Source organism: Schistocerca cancellata, chromosome 12 (assembly GCF_023864275.1).
Source record: "Schistocerca cancellata isolate TAMUIC-IGC-003103 chromosome 12, iqSchCanc2.1, whole genome shotgun sequence".
NCBI lineage: Eukaryota > Metazoa > Arthropoda > Insecta > Orthoptera > Acrididae > Schistocerca > Schistocerca cancellata.
The window spans coordinates 104070643-104092351 of NC_064637.1; the positions used below are offsets into that span (position 1 = coordinate 104070643).

Genomic DNA, 21709 nt, shown 5'->3' on the forward strand with positions numbered 1-21709 from the left:
ACCATATCTCGTTGTTCTTCAAACGAATATTATGCCACCATGCTTACGGTATGATTAAATCACAAGTGACATGTCTGGCTCTGAAGCTAAGACCTATTCGACATGTGTGTGTATCACGTTGGGGCAGTAACGGGGCGAGGGACATTTGTACACTATGTGATCAAACCCCCAAAAACATACATTTTTCATATTAGGCGCATTGTGCTGCCACCTACTGCCAGGTACACCATATCAGTGACTGCAGTAGTCATTAGACACCGTGAGAGAGCAGAATGGGGCACCCCGCAGAACTCGTGGACTTTGAACGTGGTCAGGTGATTGGGTGTCACTTGTGTCATACACCTGGACGCGAGATTTCCACACTCCTAAACATCCCCAGGTCCCCTGTTTCCGATGTGATAGTGAAGTGGAAATGTGAAGGGACATGTACAGCACAAAAGTGTACAGGCTGACGTCTGTTGACTGACCAAGACTGTCGACAGTTGAAGAGGGTCATAATATGTAATATACAGTCATCTAACCAGACCATCACACAGGAATTCTAAACTGCATCAGGGTCCACTGCAAGTACTATGACATTTAGGCTGGAGGTGAGAAAACTTGGATTTCATGGTTGAACGGCTGCTTATAAGCCACACATTACACCAGTAAATGCCCAGCAACGCCTCTCGTGGTGTAAGGAGCGTAAACATTGGATGACTGAACAGAGGAGAAACGTTGTGTGGAGTAATGAATCATGGTAAACAATGTGGTGAACCAATGGCAGGGTGTGGGTGTGGAAAATTCCTATTGAACATCATCTGCCAGCATATGTAGTGCCAAAACTGAAATTCAGAGGCTGTGGTGTTATGGTGTGGTCATGTTTCTCATGGAGGGGGTTTACACCCCTTGTTGTTTTGCATGGCACTCTCACAGCACAGGCCTACTACATTGATGTTGTAAGTACCTTCTTGCTTCCAACTGTTGAAGAACCATTCAAGGATGGCGATTGCATCTTTCAACATGATCAAGCACCTGTTCATAATGCACGGCCTGTGGTGGAGTGCTTACATGACAATAACATCCCTGTAATGGACTGGCCTGCACAGAGTCCTGACCTGAATCTTATAGAACACCTTTGGGATGTTTTGGAATGCCGACTTTGTGCCAGGCCTCACCGACTGACATCGATACCTCTCCTCAGTGCAGCACTCTGTGAAGAATGGGCTGCCATTCCCCAAGAAACCTTCCAGCACCTGATTGAATGTATGCCTGCAAGAGTGGAAGCTGTCATCAAGGCTGAGGGTGGGCAAACACCATATTGAATTCCAGCATTATCAATGGAGGGCATCATGAACTTGTCAGTCATTTTCAGCCAAGTGTCCGGATAAGTTTGATCACATAGTGTATGTGTGAACTGACAGCCGTAGCGCTGCTCGTCAACTGATGAACGGCAATAGGGCAATCCCACAGCCAATCAGAGCGTGTGCCACTAAGCTTCCATAGTTTAAAGATGGTGTGTTTTCGACCTACGCAACATTGGTAATTTTGGTTCTTACTGTCATCAGCTATCCAGGGTTAAAATTTCGTGACAATTTTTCTCCACCTTGTAAAGTAGAGATGTTGAGTCACAGACAGACACTACAAAAAGACTGCTAAACAGGTAAGCTGTCAGCCAGAAGGCCTTCTTCTGCAATAGACAAAACACCCATCCCCCCACCCACGCGTATACACACACATACACTGACTCAAATACACACAGACACATAACTCAACATACACATGACCACTGTCTCTGGCCACCAAGGCCAGATTTTGAGCAACTGTCCATGAGGGGAGAAGCATTCTGGGTGGTGGGGGTAAGATCTGGGTACCAACAAGCAAGCTGTGCACCAACATAAGCTTTCTTGAATTGCGCAGATGGGAACTCTGCCTGCAGTATATATCCTCCATTCCTGTAACCTCCTTTGGCCTCAACCTTCGTTAGTTACTGTCCTTCACCCACACATCCCCTATCCTGTTCCCACGTCAGCACTACACAGCCTTCTATTCTAACAATGCACCCACAGTCTCTTTACTTCTTTCCTCCCCCGCCCTCCATCCAACCACACAACTGCACCTAGCTGCCCTACCCTCTCCCCACCTCATCCCTGTAAGTTCCCACAAGAATCACTTGACTGTCCCCCAACCCTACCGTACTATCCCTCCCCGTCTCCTCTCCAGCTCTCTCCTTACCCTGACCACCCAGATTTTCCCATCATCTGCAGTTGCTCACAATCTGGTCTCGGTACCCAGACAGTGGTCGTGGTAAGTGAGTTGTATTGGCTTGAATGTATGTTTGTGTTGTCTATTTCAGAAGAAGGCCTCTTGACTGGTGTACTTGTTTAGCAGTCTTCTCGTGGTACCTTTCTGCGACTCTACATCTCCACTTGTTGATATAGTTTGTAGTTGATGGCCAGGGACACCACATCACTGTTACAGGCAGTCTGCAAAAACCAGTTCATAGTTATTGACTACTGATGTATCAGGTATGTGATCGGAGTTAATCCCTGCAGCATCAGTTATGGCTTGAAGATGGTACACTGAAGCACCAAAACGTAGCCATATAATAAATAGCATCATAAGGACAGATGTAAGTGCTCCATTTTCTTACATCTCCATTATATGGTGAGTAGCACTCTATCCTTTCATAGTATTGTTACTATTGAATCACCCCATATTTTCTTTGCCAGTCTTACAAACGAATGTGGTGTGGTCTTCTCCACATTCAGGAAATTAATTACAGATCTAATCCCACAATCAGCAGGATTTTCAGCCAACTTCATCATTCTAAACGAGCACCGTACAGCATAGGCAACACATGTAGGACTCAAAATGGTATCATATCCTTCTCCTCAACTCAAGGCAACTACCGCACATGCACCAAATTCATTACCTCCTGCGCTGTTATCCTGTTTTTATGGAGTGAGCTCACAAATATTGTCTGGTATGATCAAGTGAACACACAAGTCAATCAGTGCAGAATGAGTATCACATTTATTCATCAATTTAAGTTATTGGATCTTCTATAACTATATTAGATACATCACTGTTACATCCGTAAAATATAAACATATTACTCAGTGCACATACCCAGTAAGTACATGTGTCTACAGAGGCACATGTTCTGGGACAAAACAATACATATTCTTCCGACCTAGCGAAAATAAGAGTAATAACAGTTGAGTCTCTTGGTCAATGTTAGTGAATAGATGGCCTATGTAGGTAGTGGCTCTAAATATATTTTAAGATGTCATCATATTTTGTATGGGATTAAGCAATATTTTTTAAAAAATTAGCACATATTGCTGAATAGCCTTGACAATTATTCAATGTTATGGGCCCCACATCACCTTAAACCAGCTCCCGGTATAGGTGAACATTGGTTTAGTAGCCCAATCTAAAGTTGGGAGACTGACTATGAGGGACTTGCTCATTCACACTGGAGTTTACTAAGCAATGCTGACTCAGAAATCAGCTTACTCGTTTATCACATAATAACCTGCAAACCATGGATGAAGGGCAACATCCTGGTGCTATCTTCCCAAGTATGTGCAAAGCGTCTGCCAGAGTGCCACACTGCAAACTGTTATTGGCGGCCTGAGTATATAGAAAAGGTTCCTATATATGTTTGGTATCACCACTAGGTTGGATTAAAGGAAGACATCGAAGCTATTCAGAGGCATGCTGCTACATTTGTTACGAGAAGGTTCAATCGACACACAAGTGTTACGGATATGTTCTGTAAACTTGAATGGGAATCTCTGATGGGAACACTATTGAAAAGTTTAGAGAACTGACATTTGTGACTGCAAAAAGATCCTACTGCATCCAGTGCACACAAGGTGGACAAAAATATGGAAACAGCAAAAACTCACCCCATTACCATGACTAATACAATATGGGAAAACTGTTGGCATTCAAAATAGCTTCCAGTCATCTCAGAATGGATAAATACCATTCTTCCTGCAAAATAGTGGCAAGTTCATATAACAGTGATGGAGGTGGCTAACGATTGTTCACTCTTCTCTCTAAATTAGACCAAAAAGGATCTATATTATTGAGATCTGGCGACTGGTGGGCAGGGGAGATGCAGCAATTCATCCTTGTCTCTCAAAACCATATTTTTATTTATTTATCAGAAAAACAAAATAGATTTAAGTTAGTAGTGTTGCTATAAAAGGAGAGATATTCCACCATGCAGTGTTTCAACGCTTAACATACAGTGGTGTCATCTGCCTTGCAGCTGACACGTCAGACCGGAGTCGTCTGAGGGACCATCAGGGGCACCCTCCGAAAGGATCTCGGGGCAGCCCGGGGTGGCAGCACCAGCATCAAAATCAGCAGCAGCACCTGCAACATCACGGACGTCATGGCCAGGGATTCCAACCACCGTTTGGGCAGGTAGGCTGAATGGCAATTGCTTGCTGATAACTGCCTCGTTTGTTATCTCGCTGTTGTTGTGGTCTTCCATCCAAGACTAATTTTTTGCAGCTGTCCATACAATTCAACCCCCTGCAAGCCTCTTCATAACGATTGCAACCTATATCTTTCTGAACCTTCTTACTGTCGTTAGGTCTTAGTCACCATCTACAATTTTTACCCCCCACGTCTCCCTCTGTTACCAAATTGATGATTCTTTGAACCTCAGAATACGAGGTGTGATCAAAAAGTAATGAGAATTGTGTTTCTTAAAGTGTCTTTATTTATTCATCAATTTCAACTTCATTCACTTTAGAATAATCCCCCTGAGATATAATACACTCATGCCAGCACTTTTTCCAATCTTGGATGCACTTCTGGAACTCGCTTTTCGTTACGATGTTAATCTCCTTCAGTGATTCAGTTTGTGTTTCATCAATGGTGGCAAAATGATTTGCCTTTCATGGTTCTCTTCAGCCTCAGCAATAGAAAGAAGTAACAGGGGGCCAAACCCAGTGAAAACAGTGGTTGAGGCAACATAATGGTTGTGTCTTTTGCCGAAAGAGTCATTAACAAGTATTGCGGTGTGACTGGGAGAATTATTGTGATACAATTTCCACAAGTGGTTTTGCTACAATTCTAGTTGTTTTCTTCAGATTGCTTCACACAAACAGCACATAACTTCTAGGTAGTATTCCAAATTGACTGCGCAACCTTAAGGCAGAAATTTTTGATGCATTATCTCATTGTAATCAAAGAAAATGATGAGAAAAAACCTTCACATGTAATCAGACTTGTCAATTTTTATTCCAAATCGACTGCGCGACCTTAAGGCAGAAATTTTTGATGCATTATCTCTTTGTAATCAAAGAAAATGGTGAGAAAAACCTTCACATGTAATCAGACTTGTCAATTATATATACAGGGCTATTACAAATGATTGAAGCGATTTCATAAATTCACTGTAGCTCCATTCATTGACATATGGTCATGACACACTACAGATACGTAGAAAAACTCATAAAGTTTTGTTCGGCTGAAGCCGCACTTCAGGTTTCTGCCGCCAGAGCGCTCGAGAGCACAGTGAGACAAAACGGCGACAGGAGCCGAGAAAGCGTATGTCGTGCTTGAAATGCACTCACATCAGTCAGTCATAACAGTGCAACGACACTTCAGGACGAAGTTCAACAAAGATCCACCAACTGCTAACTCCATTCGGCGATGGTATGCGCAGTTTAAAGCTTCTGGATGCCTCTGTAAGGGGAAATCAACGGGTCGGCCTGCAGTGTGCGAAGAAACGGTTGAACGCGTGCGGGCAAGTTTCACGCGTAGCCCGCGGAAGTCGACGAATAAAGCAAGCAGGGAGCTAAACGTACCACAGCCGACGGTTTGGAAAATCTTACGGAAAAGGCTAAAGCAGGAGCCTTCACCGTTTACAATTGCTGCAAGCCCTGACACCCGATGACAAAGTCAAACGCTTTGAATTTTCGGCGCGGTTGCAACAGCTCATGGAAGAGGATGCGTTCAGTGCGAAACTTGTTTTCAGTGATGAAGCAACATTTTTTCTTAATGGTGAAGTGAACAGACACAATGTACGAATCTGGGTGGTAGAGAATCCTCACGCATTCGTGCAGCAAATTCACAATTCACCAAAAGTTAACGTGTTTTGTGCAATCTCACGGCCCCTTTTTCTTCTGCGAAAAAAACGTTACAGGACACATGTATCTGGACATGCTGGAAAATTGGCTCATGCCACAACTGGAGACCGACAGTGCCGACTTCATCTTTCAACAGGATGGTGCTCCACCGCACTTCCATCATGATGTTCGGCATTTCTTAAACAGGAGATTGGAAAACCGATGGATCGGTCGTGGTGGAGATCATGATCAGCAATTCATGTCATGGCCTCCATGCTCTCCCGACTTAACCCCATGCGATTTCTTTCTGTGGGGTTATGTGAAAGATTCAGTGTTTAAACCTCCTCTACCAAGAAACGTGCCAGAACTCGAGCTCGCATCAACGATGCTTTCGAACTCATTGATGGGGACATGCTGCGCCGAGTGTGGGAGGAACTTGATTATCGGCTTGATGTCTGCCGAATCACTAAAGGGGCACATATCGAACATTTGTGAATGCCTAAAAAAACTTTTTGAGTTTTTGTATGTGTGTGCAAAGCATTGTGAAAATATCTCAAATAATTAAGTTATTGTTGAGCTGTGAAATCGCTTCAATCATTTGTAATAACCCTGTATATAACCTCCTTCAGAAATTCTGGATCATTGTTGATTTCATTCAGCAGCTCATTAGCAATGTCTAAGTGACATTTTTTGTCGAAATTCAACAGTTTTGGAACAAAATTTGCTGCTACATGTTTCATGCCTAAAACGTTCGGAAAATTGCTTGGCATGGACCAGAGGGGATGCTGAAGGAAATGAACATCATAATGAAAAGTGAGTTCCAGAAGTGCATCCTAGTTTGGAAAAAGTGCTGACATGAGATATCTCAGGGGGATTAGTCTAAAGTGGACAAAGTTGAAATTGATGGATAAAGAAAGACTCTTTAAGAAACGCAATTCTTGTTACTTTCTGATCACATCTGGTATTCTGAGGTTCAAAGAATCAGCAATTCTTTAGTAATTAATGTGCTAGGGTGTCAAGGGCAGTCATCGTCTTTGTCTTCTCGGCCTTATCTGAAATGTTTATACCACTCGTAAACTCTTATCTTACATGTAGTACATTTTCAAAAGCCATGGTCAACATTTTGAATGATGTGGTGCACATTATTCCATTTCTCAAGCAAAATTTAATCCAGATTCTTCAATCTCTCTTTATCGAAAGTAAAAATTCGCCAAGCCCTAAAAAACACATACCTTTTTGACTGCCAACAATAGACTAAGTATTAAAAACAGCTGAAAATGCAAATGTACAGGAGGAACATGTGTACCAATAATATAATAAAATTTATTTGAAAATCAGACTTATAATGCCCATGAAATTGAAAAATTTCTATTATTTTTTTTTTAAATCTCAGTTTGTATATCCTATCAACCAACCTCTTATTTTAGTTAGGTTGTGACATAAATTTTCTTTCTCCAGGGTTTGGTTCAGCATCTCCTTGGTAGTTAACCTGCCTGCATATCTAATCTTTGCCCATACCTCACTTTTGTCCACCACCACACTTCAGACACACATCTTCAGAAAAATACTTCCTGACACTTAAATTTACATTTGATGTTTCCAAAAACACTTTTCTTGCTATTAGTAGTCTGCACTTTACGACAGCCATCATCAGTTTTTTGGTGCCCAAAATAGCAAAATTCATTGACTACTTCTAATGTCTGAGTTCCTCATCTAATTCCCTCACCATTGCCTGATATGATTTGACTACATCTCATTACATTTATTTTACTTTCTTAATGTTCAGTTCATTTCAAGACATAATACATTCCTTTCAACAGATCTTCCAAGTCCGTTACATTCTCTGAGGATTGCTAATGACATTGTAATTCTGTGAAAGCTTTTATTTATTCAGCTTGAATTTTAATTCCCTTTCCAAAGTCTCCTTGGTTCCCTTTATTGTTTGGTCACTGTAGAAGTTGAGAAACATAGGGGATAGGCTACATCCTTGTCTCACTCCCTTCTCAACTACTGCTTTCCTTTCATGTCCTTCTACTCTCATAGTTGCAGTCTGGTTTACGCACAAATTGTCAAGAATATTCCACTCCCTGCTGTCTTCGGAATTTAAAAGTGTGTGTGCTGCAGTCAACATTGTCAAAAGGTTTCCCTAAATTAACAACTGCTTTAAACATAGATAAGCTATTCTTTAACATTACTTTTATCTTGTGCCTTTCTTCCACATTGCCACAGGCACAAAATTTGTTATGGACCGATTTGTCATGGTTAATTATGGCAAGATGCAATTTCCTGTCACCCGCTCAGGACAAACTATGTGTACTCCAACAGTCTGCATATAGTGTTATTTACATGACAGTGTGTGAAAGTTTCATAAATGTTTGCAAATTGCATAATTGATGCAGAGCTCAGGTACTAGCCAAATATTTACCTAGTTGGATGTGGGAAACCACCTAAAAACACATCCAGACTGGCTGACATATCTCCCTCATCTTTAACCTGTCAGGCTGATTGGATCTGGGGTTAGTGCAGCTCCCCATTCTAGAAGTGGTGCTTTAACATGCTCATCTATCCAGGCAGGTCTGCTATTCTTTAACTTGTCTTCTAAAACACGTAGTAAGGCCACTGTTACTCCTACACTTCTCCAGAACCCAAACTCATCTTGTCTGAGATGGAGAACTACCAGTTTTTTCCATCTTCTTTAAATAATTTGTCATTGTTTTGTAATGAGAAATTGTTGTTTTGTTGTGGTCTTCAGTCCTGAGACTGGTTTGATGCAGCTCTCCATGCTACCCCATCCTGTGCAAGCTTCTTCATCTCCCAGTACCTACTGCAACCTACATCCTTCTGAATCTGCTTAGTGTATTCATCTCTTGGTCTCCCTCTATGATTTTTACCCTCCATGCTGCCCTCCAGTACTAAATTGGTGATCCATTGATCCCTCAGAACATGTCCTACCAACCGATCCCTTCTTCTAGTCAAGTTGTGCCACAAACTCCTCTTTTCCCCAATTCTATTCAATACCTCCTCATTAGTTATGTGATCTACCCATCTAATCTTCTGTCGCACCACATTTCGAAAGCTTAGATTCTCTTCTTGTCTAAACTACTTATCGTCCATGTTTCACTTCCATACATGGCTACACTCCGTACAAATACTATCAGAAATGACTTCCTGACACTTAAATCAATAATCGATGTTAACAAATTTCTCTTCTTCAGAAACGCTTTCCTTGCCATTGTCAGTCTACATTTTATATCCTCTCTACTTCGACCATCATCAGTTATTTTGCTCCCCAAATAGCAAAACTCCTTTACTACTTTAAGTGTCTCATTTCCTAATCTAATTTCCTCAGCATCACCCGACTTAATTCGACTAAATTCCATTATCCTCATTTTGCTTTTGTTGATGTTCATCTTATATCCTCCTTTCAAGACACCGTCCATTCCGTTCAACTGCTCTTCCAAGTCCTTTGCTGTCTCTGACAGAATTACAATGCCATCGGCAAACCTCAAAGTTTTTATTTCTTCTCCATGGATTTTAGTACCTACTTCTTTTGTTTCCTTTACTGCTTGCTCAATATACAGATTGAATAACATTGGGGAGAGGCTACAACCCTGTTTCACTCCCTTCCCAACCACTGCTTCCCTTTCATGCCCCTCGACTCTTACAACTGCCATCTGGTTTTTGTACAAATTGTAAATAGCGTTTCGCTCCCTGTATTTTACCCCTGCCACCTTTAGAATTTGAAAGAGAGTATTCCAGTGAACATTGTCAAAAGCTTTCTCTAAGTCTACAAATGCTAGAAATGTAGGTTTGCCTTTCCTTAATCTTTCTTCTAAGATAAGTCGTAAGGTCAGTATTGCCTCATGTGTTCCAATATTTCTATGGAATCCAAACTGATCTTCCCCGAGGTAGGCTTCTACCAGTTTTTCCATTCGTCTGAAAAGAATTCGCGTTAGTATTTTGCAGCTGTGACTTATTAAACTGATAGTTCGGTAATTTTTTGCTTTCTTTGGGATTGGAATTATTATATTCTTCTTGAAGTCTGAGGGTATTTCGCCTGTTTCATACATCTTGCTCACCAGATGGTAGACTTTTGTCAGGACTGGCTCTTCCAAGGCCATCAGTATTTCTAATGGAATGTTGTCTATTCCCGGGGCCTTGTTTCGGCTCAGGTCTTTCAGTGCTCTGTCAAACTCTTCTCGCAGTATCGTATCTCCCACTTCATCTTCATCTACATTCTCTTCCATTTCTATAATATTGTCCTCAAGTACATCGCCCTTGTATAGACCCTCTATATACTCCTTCCACCTTTCTGCTTTCCCTTCTTTGCTTAGAACTCGGTTTACATCCGAGTTCTTGATATTCATACAAGTGGCTCTCTTTTCTCCAAAGGTCTCTTTAATTTTCCTGTAGGCAGTATCTATCTTACCCCTAGTGAGATAAGCCTCTACATCCTTACATTTGTCCTCTAGCCATCCCTGCTTAGCCATTTTGCACTTCCTGTCGATCTCATTTTTGAGACGTTTGTATTCCTTTTTGCCTGCTTCATTTAATGCGTTTTTATGTTTCCTCCTATCATCAATTAAATTCAATATTTCTTCTGTTACCCAAGGGTTTCTACTAGCCCTCGTCTTTTTACCTACTTGATCCTCTGCTGCCTTCACTACTTCATCCCTCAGAGCTACCCATTCTTCTTCTTCTGTAATTCTTTCACCCACTGCTGTCAATTGTTCCCTTATGCTTGCCCTGAAACTCTGTACAACGTCTGGTTCTTTCAGTTTATCCAGGTCCCATCTCCTTAAATTCCCACCTTTTTGCAGTTTCTTCAATTTTAATCTGCAGTTCATAACCAGTAGATTGTGGTCAGAGTCCACATCTGCCCCTGGAAATGTCTTACAATTTAAAACCTGGTTCCTAAATCTCTGTCTTACCATTATATAATCTATCTGATACCTTTTAGTATCTCCAGGATTCATCCATGTATACAACCTTCTTTTATGATTCTTGAACCAAGTGTTAGCTATGATTAAGTTATGCTCAGTGCAAAATTCTACCAGACGGCTTCCACTTTAATTTCTTAGCCCCAATCCATATTCACCTACTATGTTACCTTCTCTCCCTTTTCCTACACTTGAATTCCAGTCACCCATGACTATTAAATTTTCGTCTACCTTCACTATCTGAATAATTTCTTTTATCTTATCATACATTTCTTCAATTTCTTCGTCATCTGCAGAGCTAGTTGGCATATAAACTTGTACTACTGTAGTAGGCGTAGGCTTCGTGTCTATCTTGGCCACAATAATGTGTTCACTATGCTGTTTGTTGTAGCTTACCCGCACTCCTATTTTTTTATTCATTATTAAACCTACTCCTGCATTACCCTTATTTGATTTTGTATTTATAACCCTGTATTCACCTGACCAAAAGTCTTGTTCCCCCTGCCACTGAACTTCACTAATTCCCACAATATCTAACTTTAACCTATGCATTTCGCTTTTTAAATTTTCTAACCTACCTGCCCGATTAAGGGATCTGACATTCCACGCTCCGATCCGTAAAATGCCAGTTTTCTTCCTCCTGATAACAACGTCCTCTTGAGTAGTCCCCGCCCGTAGATCCGAATGGGGGACTATTTTACCTCCGGAATATTTTACCCAAGAGGACGCCATCATCATTTAACCACACAGTAAAGCTGCATGCCCTCGGGAAAAATTACGGCTGTAGTTTCCCCTTGCTTTCAGCCGTTCGCAGTACCAGCACAGCAAGGCCGTTTTGGTTATTGTTACAAGGTCAGATCAGTCAATCATCCAGACTGTTGCCCCTGCAACTACTGAAAAGGCTGCTGCCCCTCTTCAGGAACCACACGTTTGTCTGGCCTCTCAACAGATACCCCTCCATTGTGGTTGCACCTACAGTACGGCCATCTGTATCGCTGAGGTACGCAAGCCTCCCCACCAACGGCAAGGTCCATGGTTCATGGGGGGAATGAGAACATATTAAACTGATATTCACACCCGTCTGTACTTAACTAACAGTTTTATTTTAAATCTTTTCTGTTTTTACCACTCCTATCTGATTTCTCAAAAACTTCGTTTCACTTAGTTGCTTCTTACTTTTTTTTCTCTTTTGGTCATGAACCTGGTCACTGCATTTGTTTTCACTTTCATAACTTACACACACTCTACAGCAGAGTGAAAATTCATTCTGGAAACAATCCCACGAGGCTGTAGCTATGTCGTGTCTCCGCAATATCCTTTTTTCCAGGAGTAGTAGTCTTGCATGTTACGCACGGATTCCTCTGTGAAGTTTGGAAGGTAGGAGATGAAATACTAATGGAAGTAAAGCTCTGAAGATAGGTCACAAGTTGTCACGTAACTCCGTTTGCAGAGCACTTGCCTGTGAAAGGCAAAGACCCCTAGTTAGAGTATGAATCAGCACGCAGCTTTTATACATATGGAAGTATCGTGTCGGTGCACACTCCACTGCAGAGTGAAAATTTATTCTGGAAGTGTATAAATGTCCCAGTGACTTTCCTATGTCAACTCTGTTCGACACTTCATGAAAAAAGATACTACTGCTTTTATATGAATCGCCATTTTCTTAATCTGTGCTGCAAGTTGTGTAGTAGCCCCTGTTTGCTGAAGAAAGATTCCATTTGATTGATCCTAGTGATCCAGCAGTAAAGTATGTGACTGGAAATTGAGATGTCATAGGATCGAAACCTGGTCGGAGCATAGAAATTTTCTGTCTGCCTTTAAACTACTCGTCTACTCAGTGATGAAAAAGGGTTGCCAGAAACAACACGTGGTTTGGATTGTTCATCAACTTGTAGATTCCCGTTCCCAGATGGATAATGTGAGTAGATTAGGGACATAAGTCACAGAAGCAGCTTGCTATTGAAAGCCTCAAAAAATTATTATCTAGGATTACTCTTTCAGGTAACTTGCTCAGTGCTGAGTTCATGGGAGTTGATCTGTAATTCTGTGTCAGTTGGTGCTGCCTTTCTATGCTGGTGGTATCTAAGTGATTTTTTTAAAGATCATGAAACTCTTCCAATTGAACTGTGTATTAAAATTTGTTAATGGTTTTTTTAATTCACTTCTTCATTCTGTAAGTTGTGACATTCATTAGTCTCTCTCTCTCTCTCTCTCTCTCTCTCTCTCTCTCTCACCTGGGAATAATTTTTAGGGCATTACAATCTGAAACAGTCATCACGGAAAAAAGATTACTCATTTTACTTGAGTTAATGACTGGTGTTGAACCATCCATTTCTTCTTTCCATGCCTTACTAAATTGCTCTATGAGAATCTCACATATTGCCTTTGGCACACTTGCCAGCATTACATTTTCTTAAAATGAGAATACTAGGACCTTAAGAGAAAACAAATTACCTTCATATCTAAATAACACATAGTTAGTTAATCAGTCAGTTAGTTAGTTGTTCCATAGATTATTTGAGTGATTCTTTTATTGAAATTATTTGGAATGAGTCAATTATGGCCTATGTATACACAATTAGTGTTAACATTAATGAACACATTATTTTTTAGTCATACTCACGCAGCTACACTTAGAAACAAGGTTTGTACCTCTCCCTCTCTTCTTCTTATATATATGTATAAATTGGCTGCCTTCGAATTCATAGGATTCAATCGGGATCAGTTTCGGCCTGATTGCATACATCCTCTGTTATGCAGGATTTGGTGTGGCATTTCCAATGGACTGTTTTGGGATACCCTCATTGCCCGGCTCACCTTCCAAGTGATTTTCAGCTCTTTGCACCATTAAAGAAGCAGTTCCTTCAGAACTGAGACAGACAGGTGGGCTGGTGTTAAGTGACTCCTAGACTTCGAGCCTGAGTTCTCTTGTGTGTTTACCAACAGATTGGTTTACCAGTAGAACGAATGTACAGACAAGTGTGGTGACTGAATGAAAGCACTAATGGTTACTCACTTTGTTTTCTTTCATTCGTATTATCTGGTACGGTGTTACATCTATGGGCAAGTGTGTGTAGTTGCCAAGAACATTCCAAGCCCAGCAAGGGGCGGTCAGGTTGATCTGTATTGTCAGTTTGTCAACTTTGTGTAAGCCATCATTCAGCTGTCGTGTAATTGTAACTGTTACCATGTACATATATTCCACCGTGACATTTGTTGTTGGCAGTATTGACTTGTTGAGAAGAAACTGCTGCATTCATGCTTTGATAACACTTTCTGAATTAATGTTTTTAAATTATCTTCATCAAACCCCAAAGGTCTTCCTGAACATGGAGAGTCACTAATGTCAAAATGATCTTCCGTAAAGGGCACCTCGTGCTCTAAAGGAAAATCACAAAAATCAACAGGTGGTTATTTGTACATCTTTTGTTGCTCATCCTCAGTCCACTCATGAACAACACTGACCATTCCTGTCCTGTAACTGAGAAGGGTAGCACAGTGTTTAGTACACTGGACTTCCATTTGAGAGGACAAAGGTTCAAACCTGTCCGGCCATCCTGATTTAGGTTTCCTGTGATTTCCCTAAATCATTAATGCAAATGCTGGGATGGTTCCTTCAAAAGAGCATAGCCACTTTTGTTCTCCTAATCTTAGCTTGTTCTCTGTCTCCAATGACCTCATTGGTGACTGGATGCTAAACACTAATCTCCTCCTCCTCCTCCTATCCTGTATTATTACTGGTGCTGAGAAATGGTGACTTTATGCTAACCATGCTATGCAGGATTTGGTGTGTCATTTCCAATGGACTGTTTTGGGAACCATGAACCATGGACCTTGCCGTTGGGGGGGAGGCTTCCGTGCCTCAGCGATACAGATAGCCGTACCATAGGTACAACCACAACAGAGGGGTATCTGTTGAGAGGCCAGACAAACGTGTGGTTCTTGAAGAGGGGCAGCCTTTTCAGTAGTTGCAAGGGCAACAGTCTGAATGATTGACTGATCTGGCCTTGTAACAATAACCAAAATGGCCTTGCTGTGCTGGTACTGCGAACGGCTAAAAGCAAGGGGAAACTACGGCCGTAATTTTTCCCGAGGGCATGCAGCTTTACTGTATGATTAAATGATGATGGCGTCCTCTTGGGTAAAATATTCCGGAGGTAAAATAGTCCCCCATTCGGATCTCCGGGCGGGGACTACTCAAGAGGACGTTGTTATCAGGAGAAAGGAAACTGGCGTTCTACGGATCGGAGCGTGGAATGTCAGATCCCTTAATCGGGCAGGTAGGTTAGAAAATTTAAAAAGGGAAATGGATAGGTTAAAGTTAGATATAGTGGGAATTAGTGAAGTTCGGTGGCAGGAGGAACAAGACTTCTGGTCAGGTGACTACAGGGTTATAAACACAAAGTCAAATAGGGGTAATGCAAGAGTAGGTTTAATAATGGATAGGAAAATATGAATGCGGGCAAGCTACTACAAACAGCATAGATAGATACAGCAAGATAGATACGAAGCCCACACCTACTACAGTAGTACAAGTTTATATGCCAACTAGCTCTGCAGATGACGAAGAAATTGAAGAAATGTATGATGAAATGAAATTATTCAGATAGTGAAGGGAGACGAAAATTTAATAGTCATGGGTGACTGGAATTCGAGTGTAGGAAAAGGGAGAGAAGGAAACGTAGTAGGTGATATGGATTGAGGCTAAGAAATGATAGAGGAAGCCGTCTGGTAGAATTTTGCACAGATCACAACTTAATCATAGCTAACACTTGGTTTAAGAATCATGATAGAAGGTTGTATACATGGAAGAACCCTGGAGACACTAAAAGGTATCAGATAGATTATATAATGGTAAGACAGAGATTTAGGAACCAGGTTTTAAATTGTAAGACATTTCCAGGGGCAGATGTGGACTCTGACCACAATCTATTGGTTATGACCTGTAGATTAAAACTGAAGAAACTGCAAAAAGGTGGGAATTTAAGGAGATGGGACCTGGATAAACTGAAAGTACCAGAGGTTGTACAGAGTTTCAGGGAGAGCATAAGGGAACAATTGGCAGGAATGGGGAAAAGAAATACAGTAGAAGAAGAATGGGTAGCTTTGAGGGATGAAGTAGTGAAGGCAGCAGAGGATCAAGTAGGTAAAAAGACGAAGGCTAGTAGAAATCCGTGGGTAACAGAAGAAATATTGAATTTAATTGATGACAGGAGAAAATATAAAAATGCAGTAAATGAAGCAGGCAAAAAGGAATACAAACGTCTCAAAAATGAGATCGACAGGAAGTGCAAAATTGCTAAGCAGGGATGGCTAGAGGACAAATGTAAGGATGTAGAGGCTTATCTCACTAGGGGTAAGATAGATACTGCCTACAGGAAAATTAAAGAGACCTTTGGAGGAAAGAGAACCACTTGTATGAATATCAAGAGCTCAGATGGAAACCCAGTTCTAAGCAAAGAAGGGAAAGCAGAAAGGTGGAAGGAATATATAGAGGGTCTATACAAGGGCAATGTACTTGAGGACAGTATTATGGAAATGGAAGAGGATGTAGATGAAGATGAAATGGGAGATACGATACTGCGTGAAGAGTTTGACAGAGCACTGAAAGACCTGAGTCGAAACAAGGCCCCCGGAGTAGACAACATTCCATTAGAACTACTGACGGCCTTGGGAGAGCCAGTCCTGACAAAACCCTACCACCTGGTGAGCAAGATGTATGAAACAGGCGAAATACCCTCAGACTTCAAGAAGAATATAATACCGTATTTACTCGAATCTAAGCCACACTTTTTTTCTGGTTTTTGTAATCCAAAAAACCGCCTGCGGCTTAGAATCGAGTGCAAAGCAAGCGGAAGTTCTGAAAAATGTTGGTAGGTGCCGCCACAACTAACTTCTGCCGTTGAATATATGTAGCGCTACACAGACATGCTCTGTAGGCACAAAGATAAATACTGGCGCCAAAACCTATGCGTCAGTAAATAAATTTAAAAAAAAAGGTGGAAGACGAGCTTTTTTTTCTCCGCCCCGAGTTTCGACCACTGCATTTTCATACATTATCCAACGAAGTAAATACAAATTCCGTATTGTTCATCTTCGAATGTATTAGAATTTCAATGTACTACGAAAATCCGACTGGCAAGACTGTTTGGGACGTTTTTCAATATGGCCAACTCTACGTTCTGAATTTTTTCCTACCTGCGAGAAGAGATGGTTGCTAATAGTAACCTGATGAAATGTGAATCACAAACAGTATTCTCTTCACCATTCACCATAAGAATAATACGAATATAAACATTTTGCCATGTGTTCTTCCGTGTTTGTTGCTATCTCATTTAAATCCTGTCTGCCTAATAAACTACGAAACTAGAGTGAGACAACAGCAAACGCGGAAGAATACACTCGTGTCATGTTTATATTCGTATTATTCTTAGCCTAATAGTGATACAGTCAGAAATGAACCACGTCAACTGACTAGATTTTTAAATCTAAGATGACTCTAATTTCTGTGCAGAATTTGATGTACTAAAGAAGCGGCCGCAAAGATTTTCAAACGGAGAAAAATTTTCGCCTAACTCTCGTTCAAAACATGTTCTATCATACGCAGCCTATTATTTGGTTCTTGTTGTTCATTCTCAAAGAAAGCAGCAGTGTAAGTAAACAACAAATAGCAGTCTCTTGACATTGCTTCGCTAATTAGACGATTCGCCTCTTTTTAGCTGTAAGCGGCGGTAGCGCGCACAAAAGCAAGCCATGCCGCGAACGGCGACAGGCCGTAAACACGCACTATCAGAATGCGACAAACAATGCATGACACAGTACAGTGATGCATTTTCAGCTTAGAGTGACATAAACACCTATAACAGAGAAAACGGCACTTATCAGATCAAACAAAATAAGCAATCGATTCAAACCAGACGAAGCACGTGAAAAAGGAAGGGTACCCGTATAAATACGGACGGAGCGCCTGACGCATAGCAATGGCTACCTGGTAAAGCTTACGACTCGAACCAAACTACTGTAGCTGTATCGTCATTCATTCGACCTAAATTGTGTCTCATATTACAATGGACCAACTTTGTTTTGATTTGGAGGTGCGGCCTAAAACTTTTCTCTCCCCTTGAATTTCGAGTCTCAAATTTCAGGTGCGGCTTAGATTCGGGAAATCTTTTTTTCCTTTGTTTCGAGTCTCATTTTTCAGGTGCGGCTTAGATTCGAGTGCGGCTTAGATTCGGGTAAATACGGTAATTCCAATCCCAAAGAAAGCAGGTGTTGACAGATGTGAAAATTACCGAACTATCAGTTTAATAAGCCACAGCTGCAAAATACTAACACGAATTCTTTACAGATGAATGGAAAAACTAGTAGAAGCCGACCTCAGGGAAGATCAGTTTGGATTCCGTAGAAATACTGGAACACGTGAGGCAATACTGACCTTACGACTTATCTTAGAAGAAAGATTAAGGAAAGGCAAACCTACGTTTCTAGCATTTGTAGACTTAGAGAAAGCTTTTGACAATGTTGACTGGAATACTCTCTTTCAAATTCTAAAGGTGGCAGGGGTAAAATACAGGGAGTGAAAGGCTATTTACAATTTATACAGAAACCAGATGACAGTTATAAGAGTCGAGGGGCATGAAAGGGAAGCAGTGGTTGGGAAGGGAGTGAGACAGGGTTGTAGCCTGTTCCCGATGTTATTCAATCTGTATCTTGAGCAAGCAGTAAAGGAAACAAAAGAAAAATTTGGAGTAGGTATTAAAATCCATGGAGAAGAAATAAAAACTTTGAGGTTCGCCGATGACATTGTAATTCTGTCAGAGACAGCAAAGGACTTGGGAGAGCAGTTGAACGGAATGGATGATGTCTTGAAGGGAGGATATAAGATGAACATCAACAAAAGCAAAACGAGGATAATGGAATGTAGTTGAATTAAGTCGAGTGATGTTGAGGGTATTAGATTAGGAAATGAGACACTTAAAGTAGTAAAGGAGTTTTGCTATTTGGGGAGCAAAATAACTGATGATGGTCGAAGTAGAGAGGATATAAAATGTAGACTGGCAATGGCAAGGAAAGCGTTTCTGAAGAAGAGAAATTTGTTAACATCGAGTATAGATTTAAGTGTCAGGAAGTCGTTTCTGAAAGTATTTGTATGGAGTGTAGCCATGTATGGAAGTGAAACATGGACGGTAAATAGTTTGGACAAGAAGAGAATCGAAGCTTTCGAAATGTGGTGCTACAGAAGAATGCTGAAGATTAGATGGGTAGATCACATAACTAATGAGGAAGTATTGAATAGGATTGAGGAGAAGAGAAGTTTGTGGCACAACTTGACCAGAAGAAGGGATCGGTTGGTAGGACATGTTCTGAGGCATCAAGGGATCACCAATTTAGTATTGGAGGGCAGCGTGGAGGGTAAAAATCGTAGGGGGAGACCAAGAGATGAATACACTAAGCAGATTCAGAAGGATGTAGGTTGCAGTAGGTACTGGGAGATGAAGAAGCTTGCACAGGATAGAGTAGCATGGAGAGCTGCATCAAACCAGTCTCAGGACTGAAGACCACAACAACAACAATGCTAACATATGGAAATGAAAGGAATGGTTGAGCCCAAACAAAGCAGTAACTCCCTGTATAAAGACCTGCATGCATCTGAAAGAGATAATGTTATGCATCTGAGAGAACAGCAATGGTGTGATGTACTATGTATTGCTTCGCCAAGGTGAAACCATCACTAATCACATTTATTGTCAACAACTGAGACATGCTGCAGACACAATCCAGCAACAGTGAGCAGAAAGACTGTGTGAAGTGGTACTACTCCACAATAACACCCGGCCACATCTGGCTAGACTGACAAAAAATGCTACACAGAAGTTGGGTTGGGAAGTCATTCTGTGCCCACTCTATTTCTTTGTTCTTGCATCCTCAGATTTTCACCTTTTCCACTCCCTATTAAACAGTGTTCGAGGAAATTCCACTACAGATGAAAATGCGCTCTGAGCATGCCTTGACGAGTTCTTCTCCTCAAAACCATACAATGTCTACAGTGACGGAATTGAAAAGCTACCCCAGCATTGGAAGACTGTTGTAAATAGTGAAGGAGAATATATTGTTCATGACTAGAGTCTCCGCTATGTGTGTCTGTTGCGTTTATTAAACTTGTGCAAAAATGCTACAAATTTATGCACCAACCAAATAAGTACACAGGGCGCCTCAGTAATTTTGTGTCTCTCTTCAACTTCCCAAATGGACATTTTCTCACGGATTACCCATTCCCTTTATTACTGAAGTATCATTGTGTTATGTGTCTCTATCTTCCAGTAATCAAATTGGGTGCCCTGGATGATGTACAGTCAGGAATTAGTCTGGCAAATTTTGTTAATGATGCTGTCAGTGCTTGAATTAGACTTTCACAGATGGTTTTTCAATTTTGATATCCTGTAACTATGTTCAGGCAATCGTTCCAACTGAAATCCACTCCAAATAGGTATTCATAAATATTTAACTAATGTTACAAATTCTGGTGACAGTGCAACTGAACAGTTAGCTGCTTTGGACTATAGTCTATTCTAAAACTTAGAAGTTTCACAATTGTGGCAACCACCCACTGTACAGCTTCTGTTGCAGGGTTCACAACAGCAGCAGTACAACCGCCGCTCCGGTCTGGCAGAGGCCGGCCATGCTCAGTACGGCCCGGGCACAGGCGTAGGTGTCGCCGGAGGCCTCCCGCCGCGCCTGCAGAACCTCCATCACCACCAGCCACACCAGCAGCTCTTCCAGAATGTGGCCCCTCCACCAGGGGCACTGCCCCCTCGTTTTCTCGGGCAGCAGGCGCAGCCGTTCGTGCCGCTGCAGGCGGCCGTCAAGTCCCGCGCTGTCACCGGTCGCGGTTCGCAGGGCGAGGAGGGTCGTCACAGAGGGCAGGAGAGTGAGCGGGTGCAGGTCTGTTCACTCCCTCTATCTTATATACAACAACCATCTGATAAATTTCTCTGAATCGTAAATTTAAGAAAGTAGACTTATTTTCGATCTGTCGATCACGGTTTTTATTATTTAAAACGACTGGTTCCGACAGTGATCTTTAAGTTGCTACTCACCATATAGCAGAGATGCTGAGTCACGATAGTAACAACAAAAAGATTCACACAATTAAAGCTTTCGGCCATTAAGGCCTTTGTCAGCAGTAGACACACATACGCACACGTGCGTGCCCCCCCCCCCTCCCCCCCCAAACACACACACACACACACACACACACACACACACACACACACACACACACACACACACACGTAACCGCAACTTGCACCCATATCTGCAGTCTCAGAGAGCTGAAACCACATTGGGAACAGCAGCACCAGTGCATGATGGGAGTCGCGACTGGGTGGGGGTAATGAGGGGGGCTGGGGCGGGGGGGGGGGGTAGTATGGTGGGAGTGGCGGACAGTGAAGTTTTGCAGTTTAGACGGAGGGCAGGAGAGAAGGTGCAGAGGGGAAGGGGGTAAGTAGCGGATAGAAGAGAAATAAAAATAAAAGAAATTAAAAGACTGGGTGTGGCAGTGAAATGACAGCTGTGTAGTGCTGGAATGGGGACAGGGAGGGGGCTGGATGGGTGAGGACTGGGACTAATGAAGGTTGAGGTCAGGAGGGTTACAGGAACGTAGGATGTATTGCAGGGTACGTTCCCACCAAC

General features: G+C 41.8%; 1 protein-coding gene across 1 annotated transcript in view; it reads left to right on the top strand.

Moving 5' to 3' along the window:
• The window catches only part of LOC126109592 (5'-3' exoribonuclease 1), a 196917-nt gene that overhangs the window by 167134 nt on the left and 8074 nt on the right, over positions 1 to 21709 (top strand). The window contains exons 32-33 of the mRNA XM_049914630.1: positions 4265 to 4422; positions 20645 to 20959. Coding sequence (XP_049770587.1) covers positions 4265 to 4422; positions 20645 to 20959 — 473 coding nt within the window. The remainder of the gene's footprint in view (positions 1 to 4264; positions 4423 to 20644; positions 20960 to 21709) is intronic.